General features: G+C 43.8%; 1 protein-coding gene across 1 annotated transcript in view; it reads right to left on the bottom strand.

The window, feature by feature from the left end:
• The window catches only part of HK1 (hexokinase 1), a 96,157-nt gene that overhangs the window by 60,037 nt on the left and 17,565 nt on the right, over nt 1–18,555 (bottom strand). The window contains exon 3 of the mRNA XM_006121526.3: nt 11,079–11,227. Within this exon, the coding sequence (XP_006121588.2) occupies nt 11,079–11,227 (149 nt within the window). The remainder of the gene's footprint in view (nt 1–11,078; nt 11,228–18,555) is intronic.

Below are 18,555 nucleotides of genomic sequence, written 5' to 3'. Positions count from 1 at the left end.
GTAAACCGTGGCAGTATTCCACTGTCCTTGAGCGTAAATCGCCGACGCAGTGGGCTCCCCACCCCAGAAGAGAGGCATCCAAAGTCATCTGAATCGTGGGATGTGGACGGTGGAAAGGCACTTCTGAAAGCATGTTGGTAGGAGAAGTCCACCATGTTAGAGATTGTCGTACCATGGAAGATATCATAACTCGTCTGTGTACATCTTGGTTGCCTGGTCAATAGATTGAGGCCAGCCAATGTTGGAGGCATCTGAGGTGTAACCTCGTGTGTCGTTCTACATATGTTGTTGTGTACTACATATGTTGTCCCATGAGTTGCAGACAGGTGAGTCTGGGCACCTTGGGACTGGCTGAAAGCATCTGCACAAGATTCTGTATTTTGTGGAATCTCTCCTGAGGAAGATAGGCCCTGACCATTGTAGAATCTAACCGTGTCCCAATGAACTCTAGGGACGTTTGCGGTATGAATAACGACTTTGGGATGTTGATCACAAGACCCAGATCTGAAAATATATTTCTTGTGAGTTTGGTGGCACGAAGGGCACGATCGTACGTGTTCGCCTTGATTAGACAATCATCCAGGTACAGAAATATGACGATACCCTGGCAATGTAGATGCACAGCGATCACGGTGAGTGTCTTGGAAAAGACCCTCGGGGCCAACGACAGGCCGAAGGGGAGGACCTTGTATTGAAAGTGCTGCGTGCCTATAACGAACCTGAGGAAGCATCTGTGAGCTGGGTGTATAGTAACGTGGAAATACGCATCCTGCAAATCGAGGGACATGAACCAATCTCCTGAGTTCAATGCTGGGAAGATAGAAGCCAATGTCACCATCTTGAATTTGCTTTTCCGGAGGTACCAATTGAGACGTCGAAGGTCCAGAATGGGCCTCTATCCTCCTGACTTTTTCTCGGCGAGGAAATACCGAGAACAGAATCCTTTCCCTTGACATTGTTCCAGTACTCTCTCCACTGTCCCGATCTGTATGAGCCATAGGACATCTTGCATTAGCAGAGTGTCGCGAGATGGGTCCCTGAAGAGGGACAGGGATGGGGGAGAGGTAGGAGAAAGAGAAAGAAGTGGGATCGAGTATCCGGACGTTATCAGTTCACGAACCCAGCGGTCGGTGGGGATGGCAAACCACCTGAGTTGATAAAGTCTTAAACGATGGTGAAATAACTTTTGCAATCCCAGAATGTATGTGAGGGGAATGGTTCGCAGTCCCGCGACAGGACTGTCAAACTTGCTGCCTGTTGTTTTGTGAATTGGCTGTTTGCAGGCCATGCTTCTCTTGTCGAGGTCTGCCACGCTGCTGTTGAACATAATGCCTATATGTAGGCCCGGAGCAAGGGAAGGCCCTCTGTTTATAGTAGGGTGTGAAACATTTACGCCGATATGGGGGCACATACATCCCTAGCGTTCTCAGGGTTGTTCTGGAGTCTTTGCCCAAGTGTAGGTCTTGGTCTGTCTTTTCGACAAAGAGAGTCTGCCTGTCGAAGGGCAGATCCTCAACTTTGGCTTGCAGTTCCTTAGGCACTGAGGCCAGCTGCAGCCAAAATGACCTTCTCATGACCACTGATGTTGCCATGGCACGCGCTGCTCTGTCAGCAATGTCAAGAGAGATCTGCTAAGCTGTTATGCTGCATAACCTTCCTGCACTACAGATTTTAAAAGTTGATGCTTGTTCTCAGGTAGGTGCTCCAGTAATGACACTAGCTTCATACAGTTATCGAAGCTATGGTTGGAGAGGAGGGCAGTATAGTTTGCCATCCTGAGGATCAACGTGGAGGAGGAGGAGGAGACCTTTCGGCTGAACGGGTCTAGCTGTTTTGCCTCTTTATCCGCAGCAGCATTTTTGCTTTGGGATGTCTTGGCTCTCTGTTGAGCTGCATCAACAACCAAAGAATTAGGTTGTGGGTGAGCAAACAAGAACTCCATCCCCTTTGAGGGGACAAAACATTTTTTGTCAGCTCTTTTGTGTGTGGCCTGAAAAGAGGATGGTACCTGCCAAATATCATCAGCGATCTCTAGAATTGCCTCGTCTAACAGGAATGCCATTTTTTACTTTTGTGATGGTTGGAGATTTTTTAAGAGGCAATGATGTTTTTGTTGAACCTCACTTAGCTGGACTTCCTGGGACTCCGCTACTCTCTTAAAGAGATCGTGAAATTGACAAATGTCATCCATGGGAGAAAGATCATCGGAGAAAACTGCCTCATCCAGGGAAGACAAAGACTGGTCAGTCGGAGATTGAATTTGTGATTGTGCCTGTTCAGGGACAGATAGTTCTGTTGGTTCTGGCTGTCAGAGACGGAGAGAGACATCTCTGGATGGCCTTGTAGGAGGTTCTGGTGGTGTTGGTAACCTTACAGTGCTATGAGAGTGCTGCTGATAGCGCTGCAGCGATCTCAAAAACGAACGTCCTGAAGGGTAACGGTGTCCATAATGATAATCTCCAGGGCTCGCTGAGGAGCGGCAAGCCCCGCTCGCCAGCTGCACAGTTCTGCGCTCTGCACATGTGCAGATCATTCTGCACATGCGCAGATCGCTCCACGCCGGCTCTTCCAGGGTGTAATCTACTTGCCACGGGCGAGTAGATTACACTATTTGTCGAGCCCTGATAATCTCGATACTGATAGTAGCGGTCATGGTGATACCATCTTGGTGAATATTCTGGTGAGTATCTCCTTCTAGAGTCGTGACAATACTTGTAACATGACAAGCGTGTAGGTGAACGAGATCTACACGTGACGTAGGCTGTTGAATGTGAATGCCTGTAATATCGCTGAGGCGATAGCGAATACTGAGGTGATGGTCTGAATTGTTATTGACCTTGTCTGTGTGTGATATGGGACTCCTGTTGTAACTGCACCAAAAAGACAGAAGCTGATGACTGAGGTTGAGGAGAAAAACCCTCCGGTTCCGGACTTGGAGAGGGAGTCACTAGCCTCCGATATTTTTGTTTAGCTTTCACCGGCACTGAGGAAGGAAGGGCACCAGAGTGGGACGTGCTCTGCCCCAATGCCGTTGGTTGAAGAGTGGACTGTTCTGCTATGCTGGTTACCAAAGTCAGTGCCGGTAAGGCAATAGGTGCCGACGTCGGTGTGGATACACCACTATGTGACAGTGCCGGAGATGGCGCCGTGGTAGCTGGTGCCGAGGAGGCTGGTGCCAGAGGAGTCAGTGCCGATATAGACTCGGTCGTCAGTGCAGAAATGGTCAGTGCCGCCAACGGGGCCCTGGTAGTCGGTGCTGTAGACTTTCATTTCGCAGCTACCGGGGCAGAATCAGATCTTGAGGCTATGGCCAGTGTCATAGTCACTTCCCTATGGAGGGAAGTGCTCAGCTCAGAAATTCTGCGGCTCATCTCATGCCTGTCAGCATGCCAGGACACCATAAATCCCGAGGTGCCTGGTTTATCACCCAGACTCTTCCGTGAAGACAAAATGTCGCGGGGGTGATCTTTTGTCCGCTATGGGCCCCCAAGCTGCGGGTGATCCGTGTGGCTCGGTGTCAGCAGGTTGCACAGCCTTGCTGAATAGAAGCATTTTAAGCCGCATCTCTCAGTCTCGTGAGCCCAGGCCGTGAGTTTGGAACAGTGTGGGCACTTCTGAGGGATATGACCTTCGCCCAAACATTTTATGCACATCAAGTGCCCATCTGAGGCCAGCATCGCATCGTGGCAGTCCGCACACTTCTTAAATCCGGGGGACCCTGGCATTACTCTAACTATAACAACACTATGAGGAAAAAAACTGTTGTTTGTTGTTGTTTTTTTTAAAAAACAGGAACCAAAACAAAGTATATAACTATAACTATGACTAACTATAACTTTTTTTGGCTAACTATCTACAACTTTTATAGGTCTCTTTTTCCAGACTGAGGAGAAGGGATTTACTCCACCTGCGACCGAGGATGGTTAGGAAGAACTAGCGGGAGCCGGGCCACACGCAAGCTCACAAATGGTGTGAACAGCACATGCCGCTGCCGCGCATGCGCGGCACGGCTGAACCACAGCTGACAAGTCTCTGATGTGTGGCGCCGGGACGAGCCAGACACCTAGAGTGGAGCACCCACGGGGACACTACCCAAAGAAGAAGATTCTATTTCTTTCCTATTGTAACCCTCTGTCTTCCGGGGCTACTAACTTAGACTACAAAATACCGTTTTTATCACCCGTAGGTTGCCAAGTATCTTCCTCTTTAGCTGTAATCAAAATAGTTTCCTCTACTGGTGTAGGGTCTTGTAAATATTACATACATCAGCAAATATGAAACTAAAAAGAATTTTTACAAGGCTACTGAGTACTGAAACTAAAAAGTGGTTTGCATGACATCTCTGCTTACTAGACTACAGCTCTTATTTTAAAAGTGTCAGAGGGGTAGCCATATTAGTCTGTAAAGCTATGTCTAGAGTTCCAGGTTATTTCAAAGCCTTGGTAGTGTGGACGCTTGCCTTGTTAGTTCGAAATAAGGGGAGTTAGTGTAGACATGCCCTAAATGAAAAAACTTTAACACAATAAATGGTCCTGAAGCACCTTACAGACTAACAAAAAATGTAGATACAGGTCAGACTGCCCTTGTCCAGCACCCTCAAGACCTGAGTGGACCCAAACAATGGAGTTTACCAGATGAGGGGAGGTCAAGGGTCCCTACCTGGTATAGGCACTGCTTCCGGGTGGGGCTGTGCTCCCTGCCGCCTGCCTCCAGCCCCTTCACACACACACACACACACACACACACACACACACACACTTCTGTGTCCCCCACCATACCAGCCCCACACAGGGGCCAGCCCCATTGCCTCCATCCCCAGCAGTGGCTACCTCCTCCCCCCGCCCCCCACACACACACGGATACACCAAAGCCCCAATCCCGGCTGTGTGCCCAGCAGACTCCAGTCCTTGCCACTAGCCCCAGCCAAGATTGCACTCCTGCACTGCGCCAGCCCCGACTGAGGCTGTGCTTCTCACAGCGCCAGCCCGAACCAGGGCTGCACTCCTGGCCACTGGCCCTGCTACCTCCAGGTCAGACCTGACTGGAACTGTGCTCCTTGCCGCCAGCCCTGGCCAGGGCTATGATCTTCCAGGCACTGGCCCTGCTGGGGCTGGGCTCTCCACCCGCCACCTCAGCCCAGGATCTCATTCTGAACCTGGCCAGCGAGGGCTCTCAGGTCCAACAGTATCTGTGGTCCTGTGGGGCCACAGATGTTGCTGGACCAGAGAGTTCTGGATTTTAGAGGTTCAACCTGTAGTATCATACCTCATTTAGCACAGACACCTCTACTTGACAACTTTTTTTTTTAAACCGTCTCCTTTTTTTCTGCTATTTATTTGTACTGCTAGATGACTTGCTCCATTCATCTGAAGAAGTGGGTTGTACCCACGAAAGCTCGTGATTATGGATTTAATAATCTGATTAAGTATTGCTATGGTAGTTTCAGAGAGGAAACATTACTAGAGTCTTTATGACTAAGAATACCAGCCCTCTCATGCACAATGAGAAAGTCAAGGAAATAACAGAGGCTGTATTCTGTGACATAATGCTCAGCTACCAAGATGGGAGATAAAAAGAGTTATGAAAAGGGAAATTATAATTTAAAAAGGATGACATTTTATATATACTGAGTTGTTTCAGTAATAATGCATTATATATCTATACAGCAACTTCCAATTTTAAGCACTTTGCAAACTACACAGGCCACCACTAAAATATAGACCCCCACTAGGGTTAAATGTGACAGCCAGGAACTGAACCAGCAGACAGTCAATTTATATATATTTTAGAGATTTGTGTGTGCGTCTATGAGTCCGTCTGTGAGACTGTTTGTCCTAAATGGAAAGAACTAGGACCACCAAATTTGGCATGCAGCTTCCTCTTATCATAGCTTAAAGCAAGGTCAGGGTGAAGGATGTTAAGTATCGGGTAACTGATTAATTGAATAATCGATGCATTTTTTTTATCGACTATTCGATTAGTCCATAGGGCGCCTCCACCCTAGGGCTGCTGCAACACTTCAAAGGTGAAGGCATCTGGGGTGCTGCCGCTTTGAAACACCGCAGTAGCATTTCAAAGCGGCGGCACCGCACTGAGCCCGGTGTCAGCTGGGCAGTCCCCAGCTTATCCCAGGCTCCCTGCGGTATTCAACGCGGCAGCACCACACAGAGCAGCTGACCCCCAGGCTCCATGCAGCACTGCCACTTTGAAGTAATCCTCCTCTTCTCCACTGCCCTTGCTGCCTCTATCTGAGAGAGACAGCAATAGGGGGGGGGAAGAGACTAGTTGACTATCCTGTCAACTATTCCTTCACATCCCTACTGAGGGTTTGATTATGCCAGGAAAACGGGATGTGCCTGGAGTCCAACTGTTTTCCATAACATGGAAAGGGAGGGGGCAGAGAGAGGAGGGACATGATACTCACAGACACTACTGGGAGCAGCAAGCACAGGGAATAGCTATACTTTTATGTAAGTTCACCGGGGAATGACTGCTGGGGGCACCACACTGTCAAAGCTGTGGCCAGCTGTGGATGGGGCTCACCATGTTGCCTGCCACCAGCCCAGGTAATTGACTCTTCTTCCCCAAACCTCTCCCACTGGCCCTTGACCCCAGTGTAAGCACAAGACCTTTACAGCGACCCTTGCTTCCAAGGACAGGCATAGGGAACCCCTGCCCCAGGAACACTGACACAAGGTCCGTGTGGTACCCATACCTCCACCCTGGGAATGCTGGTGTGAGGCCTGCGTGGCATGCACCCGCAGCCCCAGGCTCGGGGAATGCCAGTGAAAGACCTGCACAGTGCCCCCCACCCCCACTCCTGGCCCAGGCAACACTGGCACAAGGCCTGCAAAGAGCTTCCCCTAACCCCCAGCCAGCGTCCCCCTTCTGGCTCTGGGAGAGTGCTGGCAAGAGGCCTGCGCAGACCACACCCCTGGGCAATACAGGGTAAGTCTTCCAGTAAAATTACAGTACAGGAAGAGGAAATTTTATCCAAGGACACTAGTACAAACTCCTGCTCTCAGACAAACAGCCACTGTGACTCATACACGTCTAAGGTTCCATTTGGGTGGAAGTCTGCAAATCAGCATTCTTTTAAGAGTTAATGTCTAATTAGAAGAAATTTACAGATGTGATAGCCAGGAGCAAGGAAACCAGTGGAAAGTCAGCTAAATATGCACTGCTCAGATTCAAAAACTATTTCAATACAGAAATCAGGTCTTATATTAGCTCTAGCACTTTAGGCAGACTTGGAAGATTCTCTAGAAACTTTAAGTATGATACTGCATAAGTGAAACCCATGAGAGTTTTTTTGTCCTTGGCTTCAACAGGAATTGAAATGGACTTATATAAAAGTGAAAAGTGTTTTGTACCTGACAGACGGGTGAGGATAAAAGCCTGAATACACTAATGTGGAAAATCTCAAAATAAGGTCTGCCAGCTAGTCATGAAGTTATCATTCACAATTCCTTCACTAATCAGAATGAGATTTAAGGGTATAAATCTTTAATCTTAACAATGCAGTTTGCTGAAAAAGAGCATTAGTAACCAATGCTGTTCAGTAGGTCAACGGAACAGCTATTCAGATAATAGCGATAACTGGCTCACAAATTTAAAGGAACAACGAGCATCAGAATCACTCAAAAGCATTTAATTATTAACCACCTGAGTGCCTATCAGTCTCCTTAGATGTCCTTGTAGAAGTACAGCACAAATTCTGTGACTAACATAGCACCACTGTAAATTTTAGTCATGTTTATGTTCAGTCATATAAGAACTAAGAAAACTGATCTAATCCTGATAATCTTTTCTTCTGATTTCTTTCTTTACCAATATCTACATACTAGACAGAGTATCTAGAATGCACATTCCTTACAGAGTATAAATGTAGCCACCATTCCTACCTCTCTTCCCAGTTTAAAGCCCTCTTTACAATTCTTTAGTTTTGAGCCCAGACTGGTGGTCTTTAATATATGTAGGGATTTCTAATATTTACCTTTTTTATCCTGTGACTTACTTTTTACAATCATTCACCTTAGCTATCTAACTACACACACTGCTAACTCAAGTAATAAGTGTTTAACATTTAGTGTTTCCTTTGCCCTCCCCCTCCCCTATTCCTTTCCATTGCTTGCAGTACCTGCTTCTGGAATCTTCCCTTAAATTAGACTTTATTCTCTTCAGGACCAGGACAGCCTTTCACTGTGTGTTTGCACAGTATTAGCAATCCCCATTGGGTTCTTTAAGGGTATGTCAACACTTCAAGTTGCAGGTGTAAATTCTTAATCAGAGACATTTGATCAAGCCATCTTGCTAAAAACACAGTGCAGTGGCAGAGGAGTGGCTGGCAGAAGGAGCTAGCCACTTCAAGTACATATCCATCCACGATGCCAACCATGTATTTGGGCAGTGAGACCCCCCTGCCACTCATGACATTGTAGCTACACCCTATGATCAGTGTGTGCTAGCACAATGAGGGCTAGCACAGGTAGGTCCCTATATCAGCTCAAGAGTAGACCTATCCTAGCTACTACTACAAAACAAACTCACTCCAGGCAGCCCAGCTTCTCTGTAGTATGAAAATCAATGTCCACAAATCCCAAGTTTCCCTATCTACACACCATCTCTTTATACACCTGTCTGTCCAAAGCATCATTACGTGATGGAGTGATGTCCAAATCCTTCCCCTCACCTCTCTTCATCTAATGGTTCTAAAAGGGCAATGAAGCACTTAAGAGTCCCACAAGACCAGTAGCCAATGTTCTCTGTAAGCTGAGTGCTTGGGCAGCCTACTAGGAGAGATTCAGATGCCACCCCGCTGATTAGCAAAGCGCCCCTACTGCACACAGCCAGCAGCATGTGTTTCTACTGGTGGTGCCCAACTGCACATGCCTCAGAGCACAGAAAATTTATTCCACCGATGGATGGAAAAAATTAGAGGGCACATTTATGGTAGTCACTGTGGCAAAAAGGTAAGGGGCATTAAGGGAAGCAGCAGGGAATGCTGGAAAACTAAGAATGAGCAGTCTTATGAAAAGCTGGCAATTGCCAAATTCTTCCACAGAATCTCCTCCTGCTGCTGCTGCCGCCATGGGACAAGAAAAGCAGATGATAAATTACATAAAGCTGCCCAAATCTCCTACTTCTGTAATACATCCTGGAGCTATAAGGAAACCAGATAGGAAATATGAAAAAAAATCAGGACAGGGTAAATTCTCGAATATTGGCACTGTCCCTACAAAACTGGGACATATGGTCATGCTAGGGAACAACCAGGAGCAGTACATTTGGAAACCCACTCAGCTGATCACATAAGGAATAACAGACAGCAGCCGTTTTTTTCCCAGTGTCAATGTACTGCTAAAGAAAAATTGGTTGGCAGTCAGGAGTATATGGCAAAACCACAATCAAATTTGGGGAAGTGATAAGGAGAGAGCAGTGCTGCATGTGTTAAATGTACACCAACAACCATCCCTGGGGGCTATCAGCTTCTCTTGGTACCTCTCCACCAGAAACCTCCCATTAGTTTCAACCCCACTCCTTCGCCAAATCATAACATAAAACAATTTACAATTTAAAATGTATATGAACATTAAGGTATACTTTCAGATAAACCCCTATAAATTAAATGCAGCCAAACAATAAAACATGTAACTTTTTAAACAGTTGTAATATTAATAGTATAGCTCAAATATCATTGCCATTTTATATACATTATCCCAGTTACTTGAGTGATTGTCAGATGATACTGTAACTAGGGGTATAAAATCCTGTTTATTTGGTTAACCAGTTAAATGTGAAGTTTACCAGTTAACCATTTAAGCCTGGAACGCACTCCTTCCCTCCCCACTCCCCTGATACGGAGCGAACCCCTTCCCCCCCCCCAGAGTAGCCCCTACCTGCAAGGTGCCCAGGCTGCCATGGAGAGCTGAAGCAGCCCCCTGCCCATGGTGGAAGGGGAACTGCTCCAGCCCCCACCACTTAACTAGAACTGGTAAGTTTCCACTGTTAAGGATGATGCTTACTGGCTTATCGGTTGACATTTCACATCCCTAATTGTAATTGTCATCAGATCTGAAAAAATTATATTAAGGCTGGAAATCCTTTTACAACCAATTTTTCAAAAATTAACTCTGAATTTTAAAATCAGCCATCTTTACATTCTTCAATGGCTTTTCATTAAGAAATTTAAAAAAAAAAAAAAAAAAAAAAAAAAGGAGGTAGCAAAAACTGCATTTACCCAACAAAAAAAATATCATCACGTGTGTTATACTGGAGTACAGTGTGTGTGTGTGTGTGTGTGTGTGTGTGTGTGTGTGTGTGTGTGTGTGTGTGTGTGTGTGTGTGTGTGTGTGTGTGTGTGTGTGTGTGTGTGTGTGTGTGTGTGTGTGTGTGTGTGTGTGTGTGTGTGTGTGTGTGTGTGTGTGTGTGTGTGTGTGTGTGAGAGAAAAGGTGAATATTTCCACATAGGAAAAAGTAAATATTTCTCCATAGCCAAATTTGGAATGCCCAGAACACAGGAGACTGAAAAAATTATGCCAATTTGGTTTCATACAGCATTCACTACCAAGTCAGATATTTGTGGTGACAAAACACTTTACTACACACAGTATAATTTTTTAACTCACCTGACACCACAGTGCTCATACTCTTTCATGTACACCTTCTTGCAGGTTGATGAAAAAGATTGGTGACAGGACCAAGTTATCTGTTTCTTGATACAGCCCTACATTTCAATTGCATTCTAGATCCAGATAACCGCTTACATAGACTGGGAGTTTTTCAACCCTCCGTTCCAATATACAGACATTGATTTTCCATACACAAGACACAGAAATTGGTTTAGGTCAGTACATACAAACTCAGCAGGGGTGAATTATGCAATAAGAGATGTGTTTCTCTTGGATAATTACCGCTCATTTATTCTTCATCTCATTACAATTATAGAGTTCAGTATATAGTTTTGAATATTAAAGCATGAATATGATTTTTCTTTCTACACTTCTTTACAATGCTAATTTATAAATAATGTATAGCATCTAATATTTAGATAAGGATCTCTGAGAAAAGAAACCTACCCGTGTTCCACTTCCGTGCATGATATCTTCTGGTGTATCATAAATCTCAGTTTCCATTTGTACGGTCTGCTTTTTCTCATGAGAAACTTTCACTCGCAGAATTCGAAAATAAGATCCACCAAGATCCAACGCAATGAAATCTCCTTTCTCTGTTTGGAAGACAAGATAAAAGTAATCAAAATTGTTAAATGGCACGGACCTATGAAACATCAAGCTATCTACAGCAGATCTATGCACAATTTTTTTCCAATTCCTTTTCTGTCTAATTCTGAATTCCTCTTATTTCCAGTCCAGCTTCCAGCTCATCTGAAGTGGGTTTTGCCCACAAAAGCTCTTATTATATACATTTTTGTTAGTCTCGAAGGTGCTGCTTGTAGATTTTATACACAATATGTCAAGCTAATTCCCTATAATTTAATCTAAGATTAGTGTGATAGCAACACTAATCAGTGATGTAAAGAAAATAATAGTGTGGCACACCCAAACAGGGCAGTGGAGTGGTCAACCATCAGGGTTCAGGCATCATGACTTAGCAAATCTGCCAGCCTCTATGTGAGGAAGATCTGAGGAGCAAGCTGCAAGGTCTGGATGGAATGGAATCCCGGCGCGTGGGAGATTAAAGAGTGCATCTGTGGGGAATGAGCACCGAATGAGAGGAAGAGTCTTTCCAGAGGGACCTAAAGTACTTCTGGGATAACTCTGAAGTTTTGGTGGTGCTGGATATAATTTAGCCTTGAATGCTCCCCCATCCCCAACTTACATGAAACACAGTTAACTATAAACCAACTGTTTTATTTATGGGAGCTAAATGTCAGTGAAAACTACAACAATGAAATAGATGTAAAAGAGAGAAATCGTACCAAAAACCTCCTTGACAAACCTATAGCTGTCACAACAGAGGAGTTCAAAACGTGTAAGTTCTGCTGAAATCTGACACATACTACTGCCTAAAAGTAGCTTCTCCTATGAACAAGAGAAAAGAAAGAACATTTCCATCTCTGTCTCAGGGGACAGGAGATGAATTCAAAACTTTGAAGGGAAATCAGTTGATCACCTCCTTCAAGAGCAGCTCAAAAAGCCTTATGAATGTGACCCAATCATGATACAGACAGGCATTTATCTGAAAAGTCACACTTTCAGTGCTTGTTTTACTGCTGTGCAAATATACTTGACTGATCCAAAAGATGACACTTGCTCTTGTCTTGTCTTATCAGACAATGGAACAAACAAAGACAGTTATCTTTAACAGTTTGAAGAAGAGATAATGAGGGAAACATTTACACAATCGCCACAATAAGCTACAGGCTTGTGTGTTCAGTACATGAACACTGAAGCCCTTGTGCTCCTGTCCTCCCGGCCTCGCCCCAGCGACAAAAGAGAAGCCCTGGGTTGCTCACAGCTTAGCTGAACAATTAAAACAACACCATGCTTCCTAGTGTTCTCCCAAATTCAGTCTCTTCACCAATTTGTTAATTTAGTTAAATTACAAATCAGATATTACACATATTAAATGAAATCCTGGCCCTATGGAAGTGAATGATGGTTTTGCCACTGGCTTTTGAGGGTCAGGATTTCAGTCATCACCAAAAGTAACAAACTAAATCCTTTGCCACAATAAATGGTACAGTACAGGGGACTTCAAACTCTGGTTCGTGGCATCTAAGGACAAGCTGCTTCCTGGCCATGAGACACTTTATCTGTGCTTCCGCAGGTATGGGCAATTGCAACTCCTGTTGGCCATGGATCACCATTTCCAGCCAATGGGAGCTGCAGTAAGCCCTTAAAAACCATGATCCAGAGTTTCAAAATCCTTGGTATAGTATGTGGCACAGACCCAGTTGTGCCCCTTGTCATCATTACTATGATGATCCAGTGGGATTCAATCCTTGATCCATATAAATATCTAATGTCTACACTAGCCCCCTAGTTCGAACTAATTCCTTGCAGGAGGAATAACAGGTAGTTCGAATTAGGGGCTTTAATTCAAACTACCAGCTCCCTGCCGCGTGTAGCAGTGGGCAGTTAGTCCGGACTAGTGAAATTTCAAATCCCAGGCTTCATTTGCAACTTCAAATACCTACATTAGCCTCCCTAGTTCGAACTAGGGGGCTAGTGTAGACATACCCTATCTCATCTTCCTTTAGAATTTAACTTCTTGTGTAATTCCTATGAAGGAAACTTCTAATTCTTGCGTCATTGCTTGTTTTAGCCATATATTCAATTCTGCATAATCAATATTGATGCACTTTTAACTGCTAAGTATCAAACCCAAAACTTCATTGTCTCCAGTTTCTCTTCAACTCAAATGTCACATCCATCTGTAGGATCAAGAATCTAGTGTGACTGACTCCAAATCATGCGTCTGTAATTTTCCTATTGGCACCTTCAAACCAGAACTTCCATCTGACACTACTCTGACCACTTCTCAGCAAAAACTATTAGTCTTATTTAGGGATGTAAGCAACTAGTCGAATACCTGATAAGCAAATACTTATAGGGTAGTTGAGTAGGAACTCTCAACTAGTCACTCTCCCCCCACTGCTGCTCTATCAGAGAGAGGCAGTTAGGGGAGGAGCATGAGCCAGTGCTGAGGGGAGCTGGCTTGAAAGCCAGTTCCTCCCAGCACCGTCTTCACGGGGTATAGGGGAGGCAGAGGCACAGTGGGAAACAGTGTGAGCAGGGATTGAAATAGTCCCATTTGTGCTGGTCTGACTGCAGCTCCTCTCCCTTATAAGGCACAGAGGGGAAACCCATGCCAGCAGGGAGTGCTTCAGTCCCCTCTGGCAGGTTCCCGCTGCCCCTCTCCCTTTGAAACATACAAGAGCCAGTGGCAGCTCCTGTGCATTTCAAAGGGAGATACACAGGGGGATAGTGTCCCCCTTATCAACTAATTGAGTAGTTGATGGAAACTCCATCAACTACTCAATTAGTTGATTAATCAAAATGTAACATCCCTAGTCTTATTTATACTTATAATTTTTCTCATTGGTCTCACTTTTATGTTATATACGCAGACACATAGCCTTCCAGAAATACTGCCCTGCCTAGGAAGCTTCCATAGGCAATGTAACTTTCAAGGAGGAATGAGCTCACTGTGACGAAGTGGATATGACAGCATCCAATTGTGAAGTCTGTTTTGTACCTGTGTTGATATACTGGCACTGTAGCTGCATTAATTCAGACTTGTCCAGGGGCAGCCTACTTTGCTGCATTCCAGGCATCTGCCCTGCCTGGGAAAGTCATTTGATACGCTGAAAGCCATCAAGACTGTAGCCTGGGGCTGTTGACAGACTCCCCACTACTGCCCACCCTCAGGGAACAATGGTCTTTCCACAAAAGCTCCAGAGGATGGGGTAAGCAAGATTGGGGACTACAGAACTTTGAGCACATTGCATAAAAACAAGGCCCTATTTAAAAGAGCAGGATTCTGTTCCCTGCAGGGGGCTGATCAACATAGAGGACGAGGATGTGCAGAAGAGACTGCCCTGTCAGAAACACTTAGCCCTAGTCTACACTACGAATTTATGTCTATATAACCATGTCACTCAGGGGGGTAAAGGAAAAACCACATCCAAACTCCTCGTGTAGACAGTGCTAATGTCAACAGGGGTCTACACGAGTATTTCTCCTGTCAACATATCTTCCGCCTCTCAGGGAGGAGTAGCTCTCCTGTGGGCATAGGTATCATCTTCACTGCAGTGCTACAGCAGCATAGCAGAGTAGCCAAGCCCTGATGAACCACAGACAAACATGAAAGGGTGAGCTCCAATGAGGGGAGAAGGTGTCAGGACTTGTTATTTTCAAAGAGTTGTGACTCAAACACTTTAACAGTAATGGTTTGCCTATGCTGAGTGTTCATACGCAGCAGTCTGTGTACAAACCTACAGCACAATAACAGACTGCACGCTAACTCGACATGCAGACCCTACTACCACTTAGGGTTTGTCTGAACTACAACGTGGATTAACACTGCAGGGATCAACCCACCGGTGGTCGATTGATCACGTCTGCTTAGATGCAATAAATCAATCTTTGAGTGCTCTCCCATTGACTCTGGTACTCCAACAGGACAAGCAGAGTAGTTGGAGAAGCAGCCCCTGCCAATCTTACCACATGGAAAAAAAACACTGTGGTAAGTACATGGTCTTCAGCTACAGTATTTGCAGAGCTCAATTTGCATAACTTAGATCAGTTGGGGGGGGCAGAACATAGTGTAGACTAGGCCTAACTATCCATCAAGACAAGGCCTCAATTGACCGTGGCTCAGCAATTCCTCTGCTATGCCTGGGTTTCTTGCTTTTCTGCCAGATCAAGGTATAAAGTGAGTAAATGCAGGGGGAGCATATGTAAATGCATTTAGGGTGGCTGGATAGCAGTGTTCCACATCTCAAAGAAGGATGTCAGACAGGAGCACATTCTAAAGCCCCAGAGCTAGAAATAGCAACTAAACTACCCAGGCCCATTTCACTTGAAAGCAGGTAGGGCCCAATGGCTACTTGCAACAGACTGATGACTGTATAGAGAATTAACTGGACCTATCTGAGAAATCTATCAACTGTCATTTTCTATCCTCGAAATTACAAACTATAAAAGCGGGAAGTAAGTTCCACACAGAAGCTGTTATAGATCTTCAACATTGCAGCATATAGTAGCAAGTAAGCCACCACTTGAAAGACATCAAAAACAACAATGTATACATGGATTGTCTATACTTGCAAGTTTTCTCGTTAAAAAAAATCATTTTTGGTGACAAAACCAGGACAGTGTACACACTGTGATACGACAGAAGTCGAAACAAATGCCCAGTTTTGGCAACAAAAAACTTCCACTTGTCGCTTTCCCTCCCTAAAACAGATGGTCCTTTTTCAAGCTTTCCATCCCTTTGTTGTGCAGTCCCAAAGTTCTTAGTGACTGAAGGTGACACTCTAGGCACTGTGGGATGCTTACCTACATTGCTTTGCTTTTTCCCTCAGCAGAGCTGCTAACAATGTGGCCATAAAATGTCCACAAAAGGAGGCAGAAAAACAGGTCTGATTGGTTTTCAACTTAGGGGACTTTTGAATGTCAACAATACTTCCGTTGCCAAACTTTTCCAGTATAGACAAAGACACAGAAAATAAACTATAATTGGTAAAGCTGAATATTAAATTATAACTTCTTATCGAAGGCTCGTCTAATACTTTACCACATAACTTTAAGGTCCCTTTTTCTGCTACCTCAAGTATTGGGCTGAACCTATGTTTTGTTTACTAAGGGAGCTTTCTTCCAGTACTTTCATATGCGTTTTAAAACTACAAAGTTTTAGAAATTATGTTAAGGTGTTTAAATGAATATAATTTAGAATCTGAACATCTCAAAATTCTACATGTAGCTTCATCATATTTAACACCGTGAACTTGGTTTCTTAGCTGTCTCCATTGTCACAGAATCAGAAGTTAAAATGTTCATCCCAGTCATCTTATTAAATGAAATACCTGATTTAGCCATACCATGAGAGAGCGTCATTGTCTGCTACAAGCCATTACCTTCAATAAATAATGATAACACTAGAACAGATGGTCCTTTCAAGCTTAAGTGCACCCTGGAATATACTTCAAACAAATACTGCACTTCAGAATCATCTATTCTGGCAAAAGATAACAAATTAACACATTTGATTTCAAATATATTTGACTCTCCTTACAAACCAAAAGTTTAATGAGAAATTAAATGTTTTTCAGTTAAAAAACAACCTAAAACATTCTTTGAGTATATTAATTCAGATTATGTCAAGATTTAAACTACTCTAACACCATTTAATGTAAATTTTGTAACACAAAGATGCAATTAAACGTAGAAAGATCTTTTTGTGAAGAATTTTAAATAGCTTCAGGTGCAATCCTAACTATTATGGCCAGGAAAATTGCTGCAGTCTCAAATTAAGGAATGCAGAATTTAATAATAACAACGCTAAGAATGTTTCAACAGTCATTACAAGATATTACTCAAAAGTTTACTGTCACTACAGTACAGAAATGTAGCCAACTAACGGAACAACAGTATTTCTTCAGAATATTTAGCTTTCATTCACCATGCATGGTTTAGGATTCACAGATGATTTGTGCACTGAAATTACTGTAACTAATTATTTTCATAGGTGTTACAAGACAGCTAAGATTGGTCCGACAGGGCTAAATTCTGATATTAGATACACAAGTGTCAGATCTAAGTATATTAGCTGCTGGGCACCAGGAATCCTTGAACTTCTCTATATTTTTCTCCACTTCCAGTTTCATCTTGGGCAAGTGTTTATTAGCTCTCACAATGGCTGGGTTCATATGTCCAGCATTTTTACTAGAGTCTAAACAGAGTTATAACAGCCACTTTTTCATGACTGTGGTAAAGGATGTTTTACCGAAGAGACATGGCAAAAATCTTCCGACAGCAAGCTATTGTTCATAGAATCATAGAATACTAGTACTGGAAGGGACCTTGAAAGGTCATCGAGTCCAGTCCCCTTCCCTCAGGGCAGGACCAAGCCCTGATAGATGTCTATCTAACCTGCTCTTAAATATCTCCAGAAATGGAAATTCTACAACCTCCCTAGGCAATTTATTCCAATGTTTAACCACTCTGACAGTTAGGAAATGTTTCCTAATGCCCAACCTAAACCTCCCTTGCTGCAATTTAAGCCCACTGTTTCTTGTCATAACATTTTTTAAATGTTAAAAAAATGAAAGGGGCACTTTAGTCTCATTAGTTCAATAGTGGATTTTTCATTTGTGGGGAACATAAGACACATGATGTGACGATCAACATATTTACCATTTCAGGAACACAGACACCAACGGTTACCTACAGAAAATATTGTATTTTTTCATATTTTAAGTGAGAGACACATTCTATACAGATATTGCACAGCACAATTGTGTCGTTTTCATTTATTATTCATAGACAAATACTAAACGCCTGCACTACTTCAGGAATGCACAGTCTACTTCTGTGTCTGAAATGGATATAGATTGCAAGATCCTTGGAGGAAGGCTGGAGTCATTTTCTATGTTATCACAGCAACATCCACACTACCACCACTTTCTTTGTGCACCAATGAAGTCAATGGGAGTTTTGAGTCCCACCAGTTTCAATGGAAACAAGATTGAGCAATAAAAGCACACCGTGAATAATATTCAGTGACTTTTTGTAAATTGTGTAAGATTTATGCTGAAACCAATATTTTATCTGCCTATGCTTTGGATTTTAATGTCACTATTTTATTGTATTTTATTTTCAATGGCAAGTTAAGCTGTTGTTTATGAAAGTCAGGCACCAACAGAATTGCCAAGAACTAGGCTTGTTGCACCCTGATGGTTTTCTAGTCTTGAAGCCCAACACATCCCACCTATTCCAGACCTACACCATCCTGCACCATGCTGCACTGTGCCTAGTGGTCCCTGGTTCTGTCTTTACATCTTTTAATCATTAATAATACTATTAGTTT

This window comes from Pelodiscus sinensis, chromosome 8 (genome assembly GCF_049634645.1).
Source record: "Pelodiscus sinensis isolate JC-2024 chromosome 8, ASM4963464v1, whole genome shotgun sequence".
Taxonomy (NCBI): Eukaryota; Metazoa; Chordata; order Testudines; family Trionychidae; genus Pelodiscus; species Pelodiscus sinensis.
Note: the sequence above shows the minus strand (reverse complement) of the source record. Positions and strands in the feature narration are given on the sequence as shown.